At 42.4% G+C, this 22528-nt stretch overlaps 3 protein-coding genes across 4 annotated transcripts in view; 1 reads left to right on the top strand and 2 right to left on the bottom strand.

Annotated features, from left to right (window-relative positions):
• Positions 1–7737, bottom strand: part of LOC146971287 (potassium/sodium hyperpolarization-activated cyclic nucleotide-gated channel 2) — a 34464-nt gene extending 26727 nt beyond the window's left edge. The window contains exons 1-3 of one of the 2 annotated variants that reach the window (XM_085805801.1): positions 7571–7737; positions 4705–5922; positions 1703–2126 (exon numbers count right to left, since the gene is read on the bottom strand). In XM_085805801.1, the coding sequence (XP_085661927.1) occupies positions 1703–2126; positions 4705–5888 (1608 nt within the window). In that variant the 5' untranslated portion in view covers positions 5889–5922; positions 7571–7737. Of the gene's footprint in view, positions 1–1702; positions 2127–4704; positions 6084–7570 lie in introns of those variants that run through there. The other variant, XM_085805802.1, reaches the window with a different exon arrangement.
• Positions 7738–9410: 1673 nt separating this feature from the next.
• Positions 9411–13736, bottom strand: LOC146971286 (E3 ubiquitin-protein ligase RNF126-like). The gene is made up of 9 exons (XM_085805745.1): positions 13548–13736; positions 12243–12301; positions 12093–12153; positions 11763–12001; positions 11283–11351; positions 11107–11176; positions 10877–10970; positions 10453–10568; positions 9411–10035 (listed from the first exon to the last, which is right to left on the bottom strand). Exons 1-9 carry the CDS (start codon positions 13734–13736, stop codon positions 9883–9885), a joined length of 1050 nt encoding a protein of 349 aa, XP_085661871.1. The 3' UTR covers positions 9411–9882.
• A 498-nt stretch (positions 13737–14234) lies between these two features.
• sugp1 (SURP and G patch domain containing 1) lies at positions 14235–22311 on the top strand. Its single transcript, XM_085805744.1, has 14 exons — positions 14235–14346; positions 14882–15050; positions 15225–15331; positions 15603–15851; positions 15994–16117; positions 16216–16316; positions 17107–17230; positions 17369–17709; positions 17891–17997; positions 18312–18489; positions 18618–18724; positions 20286–20431; positions 21316–21445; positions 21684–22311. Exons 1-14 carry the CDS (start codon positions 14328–14330, stop codon positions 21708–21710), a joined length of 1929 nt encoding a protein of 642 aa, XP_085661870.1. The 5' UTR covers positions 14235–14327; the 3' UTR covers positions 21711–22311.
• The last annotated feature ends 217 nt before the right edge of the window (positions 22312–22528 follow it).

Raw genomic sequence — 22528 nt, 5'->3', positions numbered from 1 at the left:
ACATGCCAACTTGAACAAATACACACATTCAACGACACAGGATGATGGACAGGGACCATCATGATCCTTAACAACTGATAGTCTACGCCGCCTTACCCATCAATCATTCTGAGTCACCGGACGGTCACTTCGGCCAATCATCTATCACCTGACTGACGTCAACAAGTCACTCTCTGTTGCTGCTTAATAGTCTGATGGCTGTTTAAAAGTAATAATCATTTCCGTGATGTGTGAAGCTGCTGAAGTTTCAGTGCCGTTCATAGTACGAACAGCCGTCGTTGTCTAATAAAGTTCACTATCAAGGAATGAGAAATGGGTCATTTCTTACTCAGTGCAGCTGAGGCAGAAGTGATACTCTGTGAAGGGAGAGATGAAGAATGAGGGTGGACATGAATCACATGCGCTGATCTTTCTAAATGCCGCTTTAACCTTTATGAGGTTTTCACTGTCAGGTTTTGTCAATCACTAACTGACAATATTTATAGCGGTTTATCAAATCGTTTTTACAGAGGATTGATGAGAGAAACTGTACTGTACAGCTGTGCTGAGGCACGATGGATGTGTTCAGCACTGTGTGGACAGCTCCGAGGCAGTTTCAGGAGCTGTGAGCAGCGCATGGTTCAGATACTTGGGTTTTCAAAATAAAACGATGGCTGATAACGTGAAAGAGACAGGCATCTGAAAGTGGGTATCGCCTCTCTCAGTGTCTCTCTCCACCGCATCTCATTCTCCATGCATGCCAAGTATCACTTCCCATCATGCACCACTGTGTGTGAGTGTATGTGTGCGCATCACATCATATCTTCAGAAATCCAATTATCCAAAGGTCAAGTGAGCAGCCGAGCTCCAATGCGCTGCTCACCACTGCAAAATGCCAACACACCATGCTGCCGATACTGGCACAAACGAAAAGTCGAGAGATCTCATGACATCCCGGGACCTCCTGTCTCCCAGGCCGCTCGCCTTCATTTGAGAAAGGAGTCTGGGGACAGGCTGGAGCAGGGCCCCCGACAACGTGCATCCCACACAGAGTAAATAAAAACTGAGCGGCCAGGAAGGGCAGGGTTGGGTCTTTGAGTTCGGTCTGGAGAATCTACCTGGCAACAGCACCTATCTTCACATCCAAAGTCTGCAAGTGAGGCCCCTAGAGAAGAGCCAGCTTACCCAACTTCTCCATTGTTTCCAAATTAACGGTTAGTGACATATATAATCACAGTCAACAGCCCCCTAGTGCTGCATATCATCATCACCCTCTACCCCACCTGCTCTTCCTCTGGCATCTTAATTGATTAACTGTGTTTGCCCTGGTAATAGGCTCCTTATTAGACCGCCTGGTGCCGCCTGTGGGCCTGCCAGGTCAGACAGGGAGACAGAAGGGTAGGGGGGGAAAGGGTTGTGTGACAATAACAGTAATTAGGATGCAAAGTTTGTTAAAGCTCAAACATCCTGCTGACATTATACATTTCTCACCAGGTGGCAGGTGAGAACATGAACACTCAGCCTCCAGGCGGAGGAGAGCAGGCAGCTCAGAGCAAGCAGATTGTTGCTTTGGTCATGAGCCAACATCAGCATATTGGAGGCAAATCGGCGACCTTTTATCACCAACTAGATTAGGCGTTTCTTCCTCTGTAGCTAGAAGATGTGTGATTAGATTTCATATAATATTTACACAGGGACACAATCGTGAAATGCATGCTCTTACCTCTTCCCATTGGTGAATGTAGCGTATTAATCTGGAGAGCCTCAACAGCCTCAACAGACTGAGGATTTTGGTAAAGCGGACGATCCTCAGTGCCCGAGCAGTCTTGTATACCTCCGAGTCGATTCCCTTCTCCACTATGAGGAATATGTAATCCACTGGGATGGAGGAGATGAAGTCCACAATGAACCAAGTCTTTAGGTACTTCTTCTTAATGGTTTTAGGGTCCAAAATGATGTCTGAGTTGTCCTCAATGATGATTCCCGTGCGAAAGTTCAGCACCAGGTCCATGAGGAAGAAGGTGTCGGAGACCACGTTGAAGATGATCCAGGGCGTGGTGGTCTCTTCCTTGAAGAAGGTGATGCCCACGGGGATGATGATCAGGTTGCCCACCATAAACAGCAGCATTGTGAAATCCCAGTAGAACCTAGCGGGCGTGTGTGGAGTTGTGGTGTGCACATGTGTGTGTTTACATGAGTGTGTGTGGTGTAAAAGAGAGGGGAAAAGGAGGAGGGGGGGTGGACAAAAATAGAGTTAGATAAGAAAAGTTGCCGTGGCAAGCCGATAGGCACAAGAGACTTCCAAGCTCAAGATGGAAAAAAGTGTAAACGGAGTGCAGGAGCTTCACTCCAGCTGCCTGAACATGAAGAGAGTAATGAGAGCTGCCGAACTTTCTTTTTCCAAGACTGACGTGTATTATGCATCATTCTTTATAAGCAGTCTCTCTCTGTGCATTTTACATACAAAATGAATCTAATGACTGTCACTGCTCGTGGGGTAAAAAAAGAAAAAATGTATTTGCATGGCTGTTTCCTGTACAATGACTGACAGAACTAAATTTTCTCCCCAGGCTGTATTTTCAAGGTTTACATAATGAGTTGAAAGATGGAGGCAAGAATCATCCTCCTCTCTTCAGCCCTCTGTTTTCTACACTTTCCTTGTGACCTTCTAAAGCCCAAATACAGTACACCACAATAATGAAGTGGTTATCCTTTCTTTTTCTTTTTTTGTTTGATAGATCTAACAAAACAGCGTGAAATTATTTAAATGACCATAAAACACTGAAATATTTTCGATTATATTATGATACTGTATAGTATGAATGTTGGATTGTTTTTAATCTTTTGACTCACTGCAGAGTGCCAACTTGAATGACAATAAACTTCCTTATGTCCTTGTGTGAGCAATGCTCATTATGTCTGTCAAAAGGTTTTTGCTGCAAAAAAAAAAAATCATACAGTATGTTGCCCTTCACAGTGATTTTACTTATATTTGGCCTAAATACCAAGGATAAAGTCCAAATAGACTTATTTAGGGTGCAGGGACATGTAAGGACTGTAGGATCTCACATATTAGTTTTATAGGCCTAAGCGATTTTCATTTAATTAGTAAGTATAAAGCTGATACATCATTGTTAAGGACATGTTCTTAGCTGTTATCGACCTTGCAGTTGCACATGCAAGCCGGGGCGACTATTGCTCCTCTCTCTCAGTAGTGATGTGGCACTTTGGTGACTGGGACAGACGGAGTAAAAAAAAAAAAAAAAAAAAAAAAAGTGGTGAGGTCTGAGCCCGTCAGAGGCCTCTCTGCAGGACAGGTGCAGCGCTGAGTCATTACACTGCGACTTATGCAACATGCTCCGACTCCTCCACTCCACAGGCAACAACAATAACCGCCGCGATGATCACGTCTGAGGCAACTTTGATTGCGTTAACTACGCTCGTGCATTCATTTGCATGAGAATCACGGAGTGTCAGAGCGCCCCGCACAGCGCGTGATCTCCAAAGTGGCCTGTTGTCAAATTACATCTGCTGCTGCTGAAGACGTGTCTCAAGTTTAGCCCCTCAGTGGTCCACTGACTCGGCGTTATGTGATACAAATGGTCCAAACATGAATGGCTCTGTGCAGGGGGGTGGGGTGGGGGAGGATGTGTGCGTGTGTGTGTATGTGTGTGTGAGGGAGGGGGGGTTGGTTAAAGGTAGCGCTCAAACGCGCGAGCCGACTCCAAATTAGAGACGGGAGCTGTCCGCTGGTTTGTGGTGCTGAAACCAAACCGCGCAGCCATAAGAGGAAAACCATAAACTGCTGGCTGCCTGAGCACAAGACGCAATTCAGCGACGAATTCTACCTACATGTCGAAAAAAGGCTACAAAAGCCCCTACAGGCTCATTTTACCTATGGCCCAGGTCACGAGGAGCCTTCGTGGCGCGTGGATTTCCCTAAATATTTGCATGACCAAATAGCTGCCGGGGGGGGGGGGGCAGCTGGGTTATCAGTGTCGAGCCGAGATAAACAGAGTGAATCCGTCATTTAAATGCAGGATCCGGGGAGTCGTACAGGCGGATGTGTCTCCAGTGAGCATGCTTGAGGTTTTCGCACACTTGGCTCAAGGTGACATTCCGTTACTGAGTGCATCGCACACACACACTCACACACACACACACATTCACATACACACATAGCCTACATCCTATCAGCACGGCTCTTGTCGCAGAGCACAGCTTCTACTACAGTGAATATTAAGTCGATCTGTTGATGATGGTTTTTTTTTTTTTTCTTTAAAAAAAAATGAACTCGTCTATCGTCAGATCACTGTCTTCTCTGTTAAATGTGAGCGTGTGCTGCAACGCAAAAGTCGAGATATGTTAGCAGGCCGGGGCTTGTTGAGCATCCCAGACATGCTACTGTACCTACAGACTGGGATAGGATTTGTTTACAACCTTGAAATGACACTTTTTTTGTTTGCTCCAGTCAGTTTGCCTGACAACAGGTTGTTTGGGGAGCAAGTTGCAATGCATCGATTCAAATCTCTAAAGGTTCAGTCATAAGGGAGGGAGTGGAAATATCAGCAGCCAGTAGCCTTGGACAATAGTCATGCATGTGCTTCCATTGGGGGTCACAGTGGTTACTCACTATAAAGTAGGCTAAGTTGCAGATGACAATGGGGACCCATACGGGCCCCGCATGACTTTCAACGTGCAACCAATGGCGGCCCCAGCTCTTACCTGAAATCGCTGTAAGGGTGGATAATCCAATTCCCAGCTGATTTGACCCTCTCCTGCTCTCTCTCCACTGCTTTTTGACTACCATACATGCGTAAGGAGAATTTGTTAACTCCAGGCTGCAGCATACTACTAAACTGCCGCTGCATGAAGCTGGCTTGGCTGCCCCGAGGCTCCGCATCCTCGGCGGGCACAATTGGCGGTCCATCCTCCGGCTTCTGGAAAGTGACAGAGTTCCTCGGCTGCTGGGTCTGAGTCTGAGTCGGGCCGTGCAGCGAGGACGAGGCTTTCCGGCTCGGTGCGTTAGAGAAGGACACCTTGGAGTCCTTTTTCTCGGGGACACCGCTGGACACGGGGGTAGTGCCGGGGTTGGCGCTCTCTCCTCCGTGCCCCCCGGTCAGGGACCCGCCTGGCGTGATGGAGCCGTCCATGCTGGCGGTGGTCGAGTTACAGGCTCCTCGCTTGGCGCTGCCTGCGTCCTCGGCCCTCCCCGACACTCCTGTCTGCCTCTCCTGCTTGGAGATGATTGAGCGCAGGCTCCCGGTACCCGAGTCCCTCCTGCATTCTCCGTTTTTGTTGCATTTCATGCTGGAAATTGAAGCGACGCTGTTGCAAACATCACCCGCTGCCGCGTTCAAAACCTCTACCGTGACCGCTGACACCGACGCCTCCACCCCAGATGCTCTGCTGGTCTCGCCGCGCAGGGCAGCATCGCCCGGACAGGGTGTCTGGGTCTCGGCAGCTCTGGAGGCAGGAGTGGGCCGTGGGGCGGCAGGAGCGTCCTCTGTGTGCGTAAGGCAGGGCTCCTTGTTGGAGTTCCTCCTGGAAGCCGAGGACGCGGCTCCCCCTCCTGGCGTAAAGTTCTTCATCCTGATACTGCCTCTTCCTCCTCCTCCACCTCCGCCGCTGCCGCTCCCCCCGGCTCGGCGCAACCGCGGATGCTGAAACTTGGATTCCTCTTCTCCGTCCTCCGTCTCGTCCATCACGACGTTGCTGGCCACGCCGGACTGCTGCTTACCGCTCGGTGCGCCGGAGGAACCGGGGTCCAGACAGTTGTGGCTGCTGGTGCTTCTTGTGCATTTGGACGCGACGGTCCTGGATGCGCCGATGTGGCCGAATCCGCTGCCGCCCACCGCCTTCTTCTTCATGGTGGCAGCAGACGCCGGTGACACCTCATTCCTGTCCATGACATTAAGCAGCTCAAATTTTGCCTCCAATTATCTTTGGAGAAAACCAATCAGAGGTAGAGGAGAGAGAAGAAGAAGAGGGAGAGAGAGGGAGAGAGAGAGAGAAAGGAGAGGGGGACAGAGGGAGGGGTGGACGTGACTTCTTTGCAAACTACTGCATTTATACTTTCACTAGTCATCCTGTCAAAGACGCTCAAGCATCAGACTAATTAAGCCTCTCGACTGCGTCAAATATCATTAAACCATTAGCTTATGCTGTTCCCAGTTCAGTTCAAGTAGCCTACATCTCCAGCTGAGGCCTCTCCGTCATGACCTGAAGCTGAATTACCTCATGCAGCTCCTTGCAAAAAAAAAAAAAAAAAAAAAAAAATCACACGGAAACACACACTTAACATGTCGTCAAACACATAATATTGCCCACTAACATCAAAAGTTTAATTACCACGTGCTAATGAAAACTCAGAATGATGTCATATGTTTTAGAAGGTGTTTTCAATGACAACCTCCCTGAATCGGTGTCACCCTCGACTGGTATTGAGCGCGCCCTAGTGGCCACGCAGGGGGAGCACAGAGCAGGAGGAAGGAGAAATGTTTTTTTTTGTTTTTTGTTTTTTTTTAGGAAGGAGAAATGTTCAGCATTTTGTGAATCTGAGACAACGTCAAACTTTGTCTTTTTTTTTTTTTTTTTAGATACTTGGTCAGAAACATGAATATGTCTGCAGTCTGGGTCCATTTGTCTAAAGGTGAACCTATACTCATGATTCTGTGGGTGCTCCTATCTGGGTTCATGCCCCAAAGGGAACAAACTGTACCATGCACCCCCCCCCCCCCCGCTTTTTTTTTTTGTTGGCAAAACACCTTTAGATTTCTGTCCTCCAGTCTATTTTAGTTATTGCAGAGGGGCAGGTGACAGGGTACAAGCATGGAGACAGTAGCCACAGTTAGGGATTAGCTATGTGTAATACTGAAATACTGCAATACTGTATAATCCAAGCAACAAATAATGGTCCTATTTCCAAAAGGTGAAGTATATCCTATATAACTATAAAAAAAGGCATACAGGAGTATTGAGTTCACTGTTCATGTCCTCTTTTAAGATCTCCAGATTGCTTTAACATCCATCAGCAAAGTCGGTTCAATCATCTTCTGCATTACCTCTGCAGATATCACCTTTAACAAGTGTCAACAAGTACAGCAGATGTGTCAACACACTGCCAGCACAGACAGAATGAGAGATGCAGGTTTAGCATCACTAATAGGCTCTTTGGTGCTCTGGCTTTAAACAGCACATGAACATCAAAAAACAGCAGGTTGCACATATGTAAAGCAGTAGTGAATGCCTTTTTTTTATTAGCATATGTTAAGATCTATCAGAGTTGCAGGATTGTGGAGCTACAGAGCATCATTCCTGCACGGTGAAGATATGGGCCATGATAATCGAGTGCTCCGTCACTGGAGAAGAGATTAAGTAGCTAACCTATTTTCTTTGATCTAGTTTTGGTTGAGTCTAATTTTGGTCACATATGCAAAGGATAGTTTACATACATGCACATAGGCCCACTTAGCAATAGCGATACGACCATTTAACTAGTGGCAATCAAATGCCACCCCAACTTTTTCTGGAAAACATAAAAGAAATCAACTTCAATTTTGTGTCAAATCCACTTGCTACAATTTCTTACCTTTTGACATGAGTGCTGGGAAGTCATAAGCGTCATCTCTCCCTCTCTCCTCCCCTCCCTTCTTCTGTCCCTCTGCCTTCGTCTTTCTGCTTCATTTGTCCAAACTACGCAGCCGCACCAGGGTTCACTGTAATATCCTGGTAAGGTGATGCAGCAGTGTGACACTTGCAAAGAGCGAAAATGACACGATGCACTAAAAAGGAAACAAAAATGGGACAAATGCTGACCATACAACACACAGGAGGGCAAGTGTTGTTGGTCTGAAGAGCACAGAACCATTTTATAGGATAGAGTCCATTAGTCAGAATGAGTGTTAACCCACATAAGAAAGATCAAGTGATGACCTTACTGGTGTGGTTCTCCTGACACACAACTGTCCTAAACCAGTAAAACAAATGAGTGTGTGTTAAGGAATCACACGGACTGTTTTATAACAAATGAAGGCAGCATTTCTTTATGGCAGCCTTTGTTTTGTCCAGGTCCTGTAAACCGTCAAAACAGCTTTTCATATCTGCAGTGAGTGGGAACACCACATGCAATCGCACTGGCAGCTTTGAAGCAATGGTTTAATGTTATTCCCATTTGAAAAAAAATCCTTGATATCTTCCAAATTAAATGCTAAGAAAATGGTTCAACCCTTCTTTGGACGTTTTCGTGTTATTTTTGTCTTTACTGGTGAGATGTTAAACAAGTTACTGGCCTCAATGTAGGTTAGGGTTAGAGTTTACGTTGATACTGATGCTCAACACACAAGAACGTGGACTGTGCTGCCAAAACTTCACCTTCATGTAACTTCTAAAACCAGTTAGCTGCATTATTAATGATTTTGGTGTCTCCTATTAAAGAGGACAAAATACTTACTTTGGATCTAAATTAGACTGGTCCATAAGACATCCATTTCCACTTAAAAAAAAAAAAAGTATTTAATTCAGTCAAACAACATGCACGCTAAACATTAAATGTACTGTTAAATGTAATGTAATTAAATGTAAACTGCAGTACCTTCATGGATATTAGAAATCCACTGCTGCAAACAAGAGGCTGGGTTATGACAGGGATACCTCCCACTAAACATGTTCAGAGTTCTCAAAATGTCAAGAACAAAAAGATCAATCGTTAAACTGTGATTCTTCTCTCGTGTTTACCGCTAAACAGTTGGGGTTGAACAATATTATTTTCACATTATCGCGTGTAAAATGAAATATTACCAGTGGGATAACATTTTGAAACTGCACATCATCGGCAGAAACCTTCAAATTTGTTTGTTTTAGCACTTTATTGTGACTGTACGAAAAATCAGTAAATAAAATAATAAACACTTAAACACATTTGCCCAGAGGTAAGATGATCCCATGCCTTTTTTTCATGTCTTTTTTTTTCTTTTATGTTACCCAATTTGTGTCCTGGGCAAGGGTTTAATAAATAAGTAGGTTTGTGAAATGTTTCACTTGAGGAATAAAAATGTGTCAACTGTCGAGCTGTGTGGATCTTCTCCCTGTCACGATGATCTAACCACCCTGAACCAAGCTCCAAGAAAAACAAAAACAAGTCCTAGAATTTTTTTTTTTTTTTTGAGCAGAAATGAAAAAATAAGTTTTTTTTGTTGTTCAGTAGTTTCCCCAAATTCACATTCTCAAAATTAAACAGAATTTTTGTGTAAAATAAAAAAAAGTGCAAATAAATAACCAAAAAAAAAAATAGATGCATATGCTTGGTTTCCTTTCCGCAAGGGTTTTAGTTTGATCCATTAGCTGTACAGTGGCTTACAGTTCAAAATGAATTTTCTATCTACACATCTATGGACTCTGCACCACCACAGGCAATGTTTAAAAAAAAAAACAAAAAAAAAACATTTTGTCTTTTAAATATAAAAGGTGTCCCAGCCTTGTGGCAAAGACATGTCTCCATCAAAAAGCAGTCCACTCTGGCTCAAACGCTGCTCAAGTTCGGCTCACAATCCCACTTCATTATTATTTTAGTTTTGTTGTTGTTGTTATCATTATTCACAGCCTCTCTGGATCCTCCTTTAACACTGCCAAGTCCCACCTCCTCAAACACTTGATTAGAATAGCAGCAGGAGCTGGACCCAGCGTCCATTCAGCACGCGGGGGGGGGGGGGGGGGGGGTTGGTGGGCGGGGGTGGGAGTGGGGGTGGGTGAGTAATAGTCTGCAACACATTCAGAGTTCACCTCGACTCATATTGTCCCCTAGAATCGGGACAGACGACTGTCCTGGTCTCAGCTGTAGAGGAGTTGTTGGGTCTCAGCTGGGTGTGAGGTTTTCAGATGTGAGGTGGCGGCGACGGTGAAAATCTATGAGTTTCTGGCAGCATTCTCATTACTAGGGGAGCTCGGGGAGGAAGAGGAGGAGGAGGAGGGAGAGAAGTTCATTCCTGATAACCCCGGTGGGTCTGTGGCTGTATTCTGTCCGCTAAGACTCTTCCTGCACACGGGACATGTATCGTGCTGTGGGAAGAAAAAAAAAAAGGATGAATAAGAGTCCTTAACTTGTCCACTTTCAATATATCAACACATTCAGATGCCTGTGAGGCATGTTCCACTACAAATCATTACAGCAGGTTTACATGTTAACTGCTAATTACATAGGTGATGTTGTTATGGCATTTGCTACTGATTGGTAGAAGAAATTAAACAAAACGATACAATGTTGTTGATACTGTCTAATTATCAGTGTGAACATTTTACCATTTAAGCATTTCTTTCCTAATTTCCTAATGACAGTGGCATAGACTAAACATCATTATTTTGGACAGTTTTCTCTGTTCCTAGTGTTAATAATACAGCACTAACTTGTGTTTTGACAACTTAGAGCAGCACTTAATCTTTTATTAACCCAAAGCTACCCACAGCTTATATACATACCTGTTCCAGCCATGGTACTATACAGTCATTGTGAAATAAATGATTGCATGGCAGTTGTCTAACACTCTCCTCCACACTGTAGTCTTCTTTGCACACAGGACACTCTAACCCCGCACCTGCACAAACATAAACGACAGCATAGTGTCTGTGTGAGCGAGACCTCCAGTCACATGCATCAGCTTGTGAACGTGCTGATTGTGTTTGTTTGGGTTATGGCGGTGTTATGTGGTGTCAGGTCAAATTCAGAAACTTTGCTTCAATACCACTATAATACCATAAGGCTTAGATGACGAGGTTATAGTCATATGGAGTGCCAGTACAAAGCTCAATGTTGATCAAAAACGATGTTTTTTGCTCCCATAGATCACTCTGGGAGTGGCTGAGATACAATTCGTGAGAGCAAGGCGGACATGTGGAGACTTACCCACGTGTTCCTCTGTGATGTAGATGGTGGGTAAACTCTTTATCCTTTCTCTGTCTGCAGGAGGAGGACCAGTGTTTTCAAACTGGTTCAATAACTGCAAGTGAAAAAGAGCGAAATTGCATTAAATGGCAGAGATCATTTGCATGAGATCAAGTTTGACATTCAAATGTCTTTATTGTGGAATTAATAATTATAACACTATTAACACACCAAGAAAGAACATGTTATACCTGTGTAATGATAGCATCAAGCCCGTTGGCGCCCCAAGCATAGTCCATTGGATTGGAATGTAACATGCCCCTGCCAAACAAGAGGGATGTCAGAAAAATAAGCATAAGTTAAAAAAATGTTTTTGTTCAGTTGAATAAAACAACAAAGCAAACATGCATCAATTTCCTGTGCTTACCATGGTCCCATTCCGATGTTTGGCATGGCTGTAGGTGCTATGATCCCATTTACTAGCTGCTGGATAATTCTGGAAATCAGGACAAAAAAAAGACGTTTTCAACAAGCATTTGATGAGTAAAATGTTAACTTGCCTTCTCTCCTTCACTCCACATATGAAAAATGTCTCTATATTTAAAGTTTTATTTTCACAAAAATATATTTAATCTTAACACAGATTGTAATAGTAGATTTAGTGGTTATAGGATTTATGGGTCTTTGTAAGTGGTATGACAGATTACTTCATGGCATTTTCACTGTCTTATCACATCATCTTTTATATATTATGTATGTCTTATATTTCAGAACTGGAAATCATATTGTTAAGTATGGCCTGGCATCACATGAGAAGCATGGAGTATTAGACAGAAATGCAGACTTTTACCTCTCTCATGGGTCCCACACCAACCTCACACACACTCTACTGCTGAAAATGTCTCACCCCTCTAATGTGGGCACTCCTTCATGGCGCGTACCCTGTCTCCGAGGAACATGTCGACCCCGTGGTTGCCGCGCACTGTATCGTTGCCGTGACGCCATTTCCCTTTCTCTCCTGTTTTCTGTCTCTCGGTTGTCCTCTGTGGGTAGCCGCGTTCGAAGGTCAAAGTTTTCATCAAAAATCCCAAGTGCAAACGGACCGTACCCAGAGGGAAATGTAAATAGGTGTTGGTGATCCATGCTCTAGAGGGAAAATACAGGGGCAATGTCAAATCATGGTGCAATGTGCAAAAAAGTTTTCCTCGATGAGCTGATTCTGAAAGTCTCAACTGACCTCAAAGGCTGAGCGGTTCTGATCACTGTAGGAGGAAGTGGATGCAGACCCATTTTCACTACTGCAGGAACACAGAGGTGAAGAAAATGAAAATATTAGACTCAGAATACCAAATGAATAAAATCCACAAGACACAACAAGTCTACATACCTTCTTTCATCAGGCAATTCTTCAATGAAACCAGACTCACAGCGTGGACAAGTGTAGTCCTACAGTGAAAATGTAAATGTTAATATCCAGAATGCATTCACCATAATATCACCGTAATATGAGTTGTCTGTTTCTTAGGCATGTCTGAATAAAAATATACTACAATCGAACAGCCTGCACAAAACCCCACCTTTGTGGGCATTTTAGAGTTTAGTGTCTTAAACAGGTGTTCAACCAAATGGTTTTTAACCAAAGCTGCTGCTGGATTGTGCAGTGATCTTGTGCTCTTCCCTGGCTGGCACAAACTGGGTGAATAAAATAGTACAGACAACACTTAGTGTGACACAATACAAAAAAAAACATAAAAAATCACAACCTAAAAATTACTGTAAACACTAAGAATTATAACCTTTTGAACAAATATTATCTGTCGCATCTGAATTTTGGCTAGATTAACATGTTCCTATGAACTGGCAACTGGGTATATCATGTAGGGCAATCAATGATATCCATCAGAGATCTCTTATTTCCAGTACTTTCAGACAACTTCAGTGAAATGTCACATACTGTTAGTGTGAATAACACATTGTAACCTCTATCTGTAAATAAATGTGATCTTCTGAGAGTACTCGGTCACAGTGGGGGTAAGCAGCTGGCTTGGTGCCTGTCTGTAAAGTAACTGTTACTGTAATGTTCAAGAAGCTTCCCATGAATAGCTCGACAACAGACTGTGGTGGCAGGCAGGCAGGCTGATGTCACAACACTGGGGACATTTAACTAACACTGGTTTTAGTTTTACTTCTCTTTGCGCTATAACCACAAGAAGCTAACAATAAACCCATATGAGGAAACACATTTCTGTGGCTTTTGAATGCCAGCTGACTGACAGACAGTAAACCAAACCCAAAAACCTTATGCCTAAACCTCTGACATATTATAAATCTGACAATGTGAACCTACGCTTTTCCTCTGTTAGCTAGCTCCCTGGTATTAAACGGCACCACTGAGAGATCTGTCAGTCCGTAAGGATGAACTCAGTCCGGTTGCTTTTCAGTATACTGCGACATATCTGATATTACACCTTTAAATCACAAGATCACAATGTGGGTGTCCCCGTCAACTTAATTACTACCACTTGACTGTCACTCTGGACCGTTGGTGCTAACTAGCGTAGCTGAACAGCAGCAGTCAGGCGACATGACTCGTTGAGCAACACACTACTCACACACACATAACTGAGGCCACAGCAAAACAAATATAGTTACATGTTCTTTTAGTCACCGACCATGTCTCTCTCGGACCTACCGGTAAACGCGGACTAATCTCTGCTGAACACCGGTGACAAAAAAACCGGCAGGGCCGTGGGGGAGCTTCAGCCATTTCTGAGCAGGAGACACCAGTTCGTGAGTACGGACGGGTAGCAACGAGGAACAAGAAGACCTGATTTGGGAAAGACGCGACGAAAACGGCAACGTACGTGCCCGTACGTAACATCACCATGGCAGCTACACACATTTACTAAGAATGGGACTTCCGGTTCAATATTTCCTTCAGAATAAAAGCACCACCCCTCCCCCCAAAAAACACCTATCACATTCACATGGCCATAAAATCATTTACAATTTTAACTGTTTTGATGTACCATGTTCTATTCGCCATTTTCAGTTGTATATTAGATTATTATTATTATAACCATATGTCTTTGGTTATTGTTGTACACCCTTCCTGTCATTGTTGTTTTATAGTCAGTGCTTTCCACAGCAGCACAGCACTTACTGAAATCTAACTAATGGTCACATTATTTATTTTACTGGAACATATATATATATATATATATATTTTTTTTTTTTTTTGTAAAATAAATTTAGTCTCAGTCAGAATATGAGGGAGGACGGTGTAATCCTACAGTCTACAAGGCGAACCAGTAGATGTAATGCTTTTATTCTGGACAACTATGACCGGAAGTTATGGTTTGGCTCTTGATAGCGAAGTCAGCTTTCAAGTCATCTACTGTAACACCGAAGGGCTTGTTGTAGTTTTTTTTAAACGTTGTTTTCGAAATATATTCTTCCTCCTGCTACGACCATGGAGTCTGGCGATGCAGGTAACACTTATAGGGGAGTTGAGAGAGATAATCCCGCTAAATATGCCTGTAGTGAAGTTATCCAGGTTAGCCGTAAGCGTCAACTAGCCTGTGTAGCTGCTTGGTGTCGTAACCAATGAGCTGCGTTAGCTCGCTTTAGCTGTTGTGTTAGCTGAACTAGATCATTATAACACCACAATTTGCACTATTTTTACTTAATTCAACAAGTACCTATCTAAACATGTGTCTATAACATCTGTTATCCGCATGTAATCGCACTAATGTCTCATTTTAATGGCGGTGTAAAGTTGTTTCTTTTGTTGTTTCATTTAGAGAAGCTTTTTTGTTCGTCAGTCTGTAATCGCTAAGAACATGGCAAAGTTATAATATTTGATATTATAGGACGGAATTGATGCCTTCTGCCTCGAAGAATCTATAACCCATTTATATCACATGATTTCATTTAAATGTTTTTGCAAATTTTCAATCAGAATAATATCTTGACTGTCCATTAAATGTTGTGGTTTTAATGCACTTTTCCTTTATGTTTATTCAGGGCGGGGGGGCTGGAAGTTCAAGCCTGCCCAGCCACAGAAAAACAAGATGAACATGAATATTCTCCGCCAAGAGAAGCTTATAGCTCAGAAGAAGAAAGAAATTGAAGCCAGAATGGCAGAGCAAGCAAAAATGAATACAGTAACCACTAGTAAACCCTTACCTCCAAGGTCAGGATACATTCACAATCCCACAAATATATAAACATTAAATAAATGCTATTTATATTTTTCATCCACAGTTTCTCAAGTGCTGTCAGCCAGTACTGTAATGCAAGACAGTTTTGCGTTGGTTTACATTGTTTTAACATTGTCTTTATGCATTTTTCCCCATTCTGACCCCAGTATTTTGCCCAGTTTTCAAGGACCCTCTTCAAACAAGTTTGCAAATGATGGAAGCTTCTTACAACAGTTCATGAAGATGCAGAAGGAGAAATCCCCCAATGTGCCAGGTTAGTAGTACTGCCATCTAAAAAGCTTCAACCAAAGTATTTTTAGCATACCTTTCCCACTTGCTACATAATATTGTGATCCTGTGTAGTGCAATTTAGTACAATAATAAGGACTCTGTGGAACTTAGGATAGATGTAATTCTGAGGTTTTGTGTGTGTATGTAAAAGACAAATAAAGAGATCCTTGACAGCTGTGCAGCATGTGGGTGGTCGAGGCTGTATTGCGGTTAAGTCTAGTACTAGCTGTTTGTAATGTGTGCACCATTTCTAGGTTCCACCAGTGATACCAAAACTCCTCCAGCTTTAAATTCATCGCCAGGAGGAAATGCAGCAAACAAAAAGAGCATCCTTGTTGGCAAGCGGCCTGGCCTCGGAGTCAGCAGCATGCTTAGTCAGTTCAAGAGCTACTCGCAGACTAAGAAGAATCCCATTCTCAGCCAGAGGCCAAGTGTGTTTTGTTCTCCGGATGATGAGGATGAGGAAGAAGATGCTGATTACTCCAGATTCTTAGAAATGAAAGGTAATTCAGTGTTTCTCTGGACAACTCCATGGCTTGGGACATTTCAGTGCATCATCTTCGTACTCCAGTGGTACAGTTGCCTTGTGACTGGCATGTTGTCATAGGTGCCCTTACAGTAAATATACTCATAGCGTGCTTAAAGTCTCTCCCCCAGAGGATTCAGACACCAGACTCATTATCGACAAGATGGCCTCTTTTGTGGCAGAGGGGGGACCTGAACTGGAGAGAAAGGCCAGGGAAGACTACAAGGACAATCCTGTTTTCTCGTAAGTCCAAAGGACTTTTTAGCTCATTTAGATTGATTTTAACCTGTACAGTATTTACAAATGTGTTTGTTTTCAACTGTCATATCTGTGTCTTTCAGATTTTTATTTGATAAGGGCAGTCTGGAGTATCTCTACTACAAAAACAGAGTTGCAGAAATGAGGAAGGATATTCTAACACCTGAGAATACATCAGAAACTGGTAATTATTATCTCTTCTCGCCCTTGTCACTGTTTTCTGTCACACCTTTCCAGTTATAAAGATGTAATTGCATTAGTCTGAACAATAACGTTAGCGTTTTAATAGGCTTTTTAATTCGTGTGTATGTTTATTGTTATTTACCATCCAGTAGAGGTTACCTGGACAGGGGCTACCTGCCATTTCCCAATTGTTAATATATGTACAGTAGAAGTGTTAAAATGTAATGATCTACATATGCAACTCTTTTTTCGAGGTCTCTACTTTGGGTGAAACTGTTATTCATAGAAGTATTCAGTTGCATTTTAAAAAGAGAAACACTTCTTTTAAAACGCAGCCTTCGTCGTGGCTTTCAAAACCACACCGTCTTACAAAAATAATTTCCAGCCAAGATACTAATGAGGTTCATCATGAAATGTTATTCTAGACTGAGCCCATACAGATCAGGTCATAGTCTTCTTATCGTATGTCTTATGTTGCTATGTTTAAGATTTTAAAGATAAAGTAAAGAATTTAGTCTTTAATTGTGGACATTTATACTTGCAGCTCAAGTTGTACTGTGTAGTCACTGTGTGTAAATGCTGCCACTCACTATGGGCTTTACCTGATGTTCATTTACTACAAGAAAACCCTCACATCCATACAGTTCCCCATTCACCACCCATGTCCCCCTTGCTCCTCCTTCCTCTTCTTATTCCCTATTGGCTCTAGACTGGTGGTGTGTGAGGGCCAGTTGAGTACGGTACAGTAGTAGAGTGTGAATTGAGTCCCAGTACTGATAGGCTGCTTAAAGTCTCCCCCCCAGTGGACGCGGAAACCCAGCAGGTGGCTGAGAAGCTGGCCAAGTTTGTGGCGGAGGGTGGCCCTGAGGTGGAAGCCATCGCTGCTGAGCGCAACCGAGATAACCCTGCCTTCAGGTCAGTCACTGCTTCTGGGACTTTATTTCCTTTTATGACAGGAACGTTTTTTTTTATTATTATGATGTCTCTTGCTTTTTCTGTTGGTTGTGCTTTAGCCTTTCACCTCACACAAAATATCTACTGTCCCTCCTGCAGTTTCTTGTATGATCACCAAAGTCCAGCCCATCGCTTCTACAAAGAGAAATTACAGGAGTATCGTGCCACAGCCTCCCAAAGCTCTACACCTCCTGCAGAAGAGTTGAGGACAGATGTTGAGCGAGCCACAGCTCCACCTTTACCGGGAATCCCCCCAGTACTGACCCCAGTACTGACCCCAGCATCTTTATCACCTAGTCAGGAGTCAAGCACCCCACCTGTCAAACGGAAGAGGAAGAGCAGATGGGGCTCTGAGGATGACAAAGTCGAGTTGCCTGTTCCTTCTGTCGTTGTTCCTCAGGATGTTAGTGTCCCAGACCCTAACACACCGTCTCTCACTGGTACATGAAGCCTGTTTTTATATACTGTATATATTGATAAGATGGCACCAACCACTGTTGGTTGGTGAAGATATACTGATTTGCCTTTTTTGTCACATAATTGGTCCTATTGAGTTGATAGTTAATTAGTGAATAAGAGTGCATAAGGAATACATAACTCTATCCATGTTTTGGTGTATAGCCCAGGAGCTGAGAGGCCTTGGTTATAAGAAGGGGAAGCCTCTTGGTCTGGTTGGAGTGACAGAATTGTCTGAGGACCAGAAGAGACAAATCAAAGAACAACAAGAGGTAGGAAAATGCCAACAATAAAAATTCCACGTACCCTGTGACGGTCTAGCTAGTGCGGACTAGTGAGACTTGTTGCGTACGAACTGATCCCCTTGGATAAGAGGCGAAACGTCTTCCCAGACAAATACAAGTCCAGTTGCCTACGATTCAATTTGCCCAGAAAAGAACAATGACCTGGATGAATGAGAATATCCATAGACACCCTGTGACTCTGTATCTGTTATTAATTTAATCTGTCCCCCAGTATTAGCCCCTTTAATCCACAGTAGGAATATATGTTGCTTACTGTGCCTGTCTGATTTCTTCTCATACAGATGCAGGAGATGTATGACCTGATCATGAAGCACAAGCGTGTCATGGCAGAGGTGCAGGTAATGTGGGAAAAAGCTATAAAAGATCATCAGCACGAATACGACAGTGATGAAGAAGTGGACCAGCAGGCGGGCACGTGGGAGCATCGTCTCCGAAAGATGGAGATGGAGAAGACGCGTGGTAAGGCTGGCCATCACCATGGAGATTTAAAAAAACTTTAACACCAGAAGCAGTTGATGCTCAGCTTTGTATCAAGGTGATGAAGTAGTTCCTCGTTGTAAAAAAAAAACATGTCTGTACTTTTCCAGAGTGGGCAGAATCTCTGACAGAAATGGGTAAAGGGAAACACTTTATTGGAGATTTCCTGCCTCCTGAGGAGCTGGACAAGTTCATGGAGACCTTCAAGGCACTCAAGGTCAGAATTCATCTGGATTCATTTGTTCCCCGGCCGACAAAGAGGAATTCTACTGTTTTTCATCTATGGTTGGCTCTGTCCATTAATGTTAATATTCTGGAAAGATAAATTAAGCAAAGCTGTTGAATTCCGATGCACCAGAGTGGCATTTTTATGCAAATGAGAATGACTGATGCATCCTGGGTAATTTAGGGGCAGCGCCCGGCATCCCTCCATTGAAAAGTTCAGCCTAACTGGCTTGACAAACTAACAAACAAAAAGTTGGCTATTAACAGGCTATTTACAGACAACACTTAGCCAAAACCTACCCGGTGATTCGACCAAATACGTGTAGATGTCTGGGTAAGAAATTTCTGGCCACTGTGTGGAGTCATTGATCATTGTGGGAGGCTAAATGAGCATACCGGTAGATTAATTAATTGTAATTTTTCAAAATAGCGTGAACGGTGGGTTTCAAAGAGGGTATCAAAATAATTATGAGACATAGTGCTACAAAAGAAATAAAACATTCAAATTGATTGTTAGTCTACACTCCATCAAAACACAAAAAGCCACTGAGTGCAATTTAAAAATGCCGGATGCTAAAATTACCCAGGATGCATCAGTCATTCTCATTTGCATAAAAATGCCGCTCTGGTCTATAGCCTCCCAGAAGTTAAGAAGTTAAAATATCTTTAATCAGATTCCATCAGTTATGGAAAAGAAGACATTATTACACAACACGGAACGCTATGATTTCTTTAGAGAAACAATTGGAGAGCACTGTAAAAATGTCATATATTTTTGGTGTGATTTGTGTGCGCTATTAGACATTAAGCGTCGCCCACACAGATTTTAGAAAATGATTATTATCATTCACCCATGCTTCTATTTTCAAGCTGCTTGTCCCAGACAGGGGCACTGTGGCAACAGCCACTAGAGCAACACAGATGTCTCTTTTCCCAGAAAAGTCCTCTAGCTCTGCCCTAGGGACCCAAGGAGGAGACTCTCACTGCTGTTTGTTTATTTGAAGCTCTGTTTAACTTGATTTGGCAATGTTATAGAAACCACACTTATTTTAAGAGTTTGACAAACTGTTAAAAAAAGATAAGAAAACAGCACAGTAATGCACAGTTATTGGGAAATCAACAGTCACATAAGGCCCAGGAAGTAAATGGTAAAGTTAAAGAACACACTGCAAACGTCTCGGGCAAAAGCATTAACAAAGTCTTTGGTTACTCTAGCAATACACACATTTCTGTTGGTTGTATGTAGTGAAGACCAGCAGTGTTGAATTATGTTTAGAGACATCACCCCTGACACACTAAACAGACTCAGATGACAAGCAGAGTTTATTCCTTACCTGTTAAAACAACTGAATACTAAAAGAAACTTTGCTCATCATCATTTATTTGTTTATTTATTGTTGTATTTGTGCCTAAGGAAAGTAAAGTTGAAGTTTGAAACAAAGATATTTTTTTAAGATGAAGGAATACATTTGTCATTTAGATGGTGAAATTTAACCCCAGTGTATATGGCATGAATGAAACTTAATAATGAATAAAATCTTCTTGATTTGCAGGAGGGCCGGGACCCAGACTACTCGGAATACAAAGAGTTTAAGTTGACGGTAGAAAATCTTGGTTTCCGAATGCTCATGAAGATGGGCTGGAAGGAAGGTGATGGCCTTGGCAGCGAAGGACAGGGAATCAAGGCTCCCGTCAACAAGTGAGCATCCATCCTCATTCATTCCATATATTCTAACAATAACACAACGTTAACCATTTTCGATTGTTTTCAATATTCATATTTAAGTTTGTTTTCATGTATATCACTTTAGAAGTTGTTTCACCATGTGCAAAAATTCCAACCACTAGAATCACCAAAGATTTTCATGTCAGCTAGGTGAATGTTTTCCAGTTGGATGTCCCACTCTCATGGCTGTGATATAGCAGTAGCACCTAGAGGGAATTTGATCAAAGATTATTCAAATTGACCTCACAAAACACAGTTTTGTTCAAGTGAACTTGATATTTTAGTGAATGGTAGTAAATAAAGGTAACAAAAAATAAAACAGAACCAATCTGAGCACAGCAACAAACCAAATCATCATAATGAGGCTAAAAACTGATATATATGTCAATATGCATGGCTGGCATGACAAGTATCTATTGGAATTATCTCACTGACTTACTAATAGTGAACAATACACTCTAGACTATCACACCAGTCTACCTCTGTTACTAGATTACTGTACGCCATTGTGCCTCTTTACACCATAGTGGGCTTTTTTCACAGTAGACTTATCATAGACAGAAAATCACAGGTGGCACTAATAACGTTAGTGATGGTTCTGTTCTATTTTTATGTCCCTGTGAGCCATGACAATGAGTCAGCATGAACATTACCAGGACCTCAAAACTGAAACAGCTAAATGGGATTCAGCTATCATTTAATTTCTTATTTAGTCAGTATGTCTTCAGGGAAAAAGACCTATAATTAAGTGTTTTGCACATCCAGATAGATAGGCAGTAATGTTTTGATAGCTATCAAATTACTGCACAGGCATGAAAGTAGGAACTAATTTTGGGTGTCTCTCTGTCCCACTCTAGGGGACAAACACCTGTGAACGGAGCAGGTTTAGGAATCGACCGTCCAGCTGAGCTCACGAAAACTGACGATGAGTATGACGCTTTTAGAAAGAGGATGATGCTTGCTTACCGCTTCAGGCCAAACCCACTGGTAACATGTTGTTTATTGTAAAAAAAATAATAATAATTTTAAAAAAATAATTTGCACCAATGTATTTTACTATTGCTAGCTAATTTGTTTTATAGTTGTAGATTCCCATTTGTGTTTAGTGTTATACTTGATTATAGAAACATGACACTTCCATTTCCATGCTGCTGATCAATTCGACATTGGTGTGTCCCTGCTGTAATATTTGAATTTAATCAAGTGTTTCTCTTTGTTTCCACAGAATAATCCTCGGAGACCATATTACTGATGTAGAGAACTGTTTTTTTTAACACTTGTTCATCATAACTTAAAGGCTGGTTTCTCCAGTTGCCACAGCTCTGCTTATTTGTGAAATGGACACTATTGCACAGTAGAAATTTTGAAATGTGTGTGTGTGGGAGGTTAATTCAGTTTGAGAATAGTAGAAACATAAATTCATTACAATTGAATGTTCTCTTTGGATATCTGATCACCTGTTTTGTCATAATTTCAGTTCAATACTGCATCAATTTCAAACATGTAAAGACTTGCATCACCTGACTTCCACGAGAATTGTATTCTTTTGTATAAGCATTTTGTTCCCTTTGTTGGCTCGACATGATTTTGCATTCCGACTAATTAACACAGTTGTGTAAAAGTATGTGACCTCATGTATAACGTTGACTTAGTTTCCTCACTATGCTCTAAACGTCATTCTTGCTTCCTTTCTTTTTATGCTTCAGAGTTCACAATTAAAAAATGGACAGTTACTGAAATGTGTTTTCACAGATATGTGTTGACAAATGTGGCAAACTATAACTACTGTAGTTATTCGTTCATAAGGAAATAAGTAAGAAATAAGCCAATAAAATAAGCTAAGATAAACTCTCTTTTCAGTTTACGGCACACCTGTGTGCTAAGTGCAGGTATTCATCCAGTCATGTTCATTGTTGCCATCAATATTTACCTCTGTGTGGCTCTGGACAGAAGTGAGTCATTGCATAGAGTTGATCATGCTCGAGCAGCCAGAGGTGAGGAGGGTGACAGATCAGTGAAATCAGACCTTCAGTTTGCCATTCCCAGGGTGGTTTACGTGGGATAAATATA

This window comes from Trachurus japonicus, chromosome 17, assembly GCF_045865225.1.
Source record: "Trachurus japonicus isolate A0001 chromosome 17, Traja_1.0".
NCBI lineage: Eukaryota > Metazoa > Chordata > Actinopteri > Carangiformes > Carangidae > Trachurus > Trachurus japonicus.
Note: the sequence above shows the minus strand (reverse complement) of the source record. Positions and strands in the feature narration are given on the sequence as shown.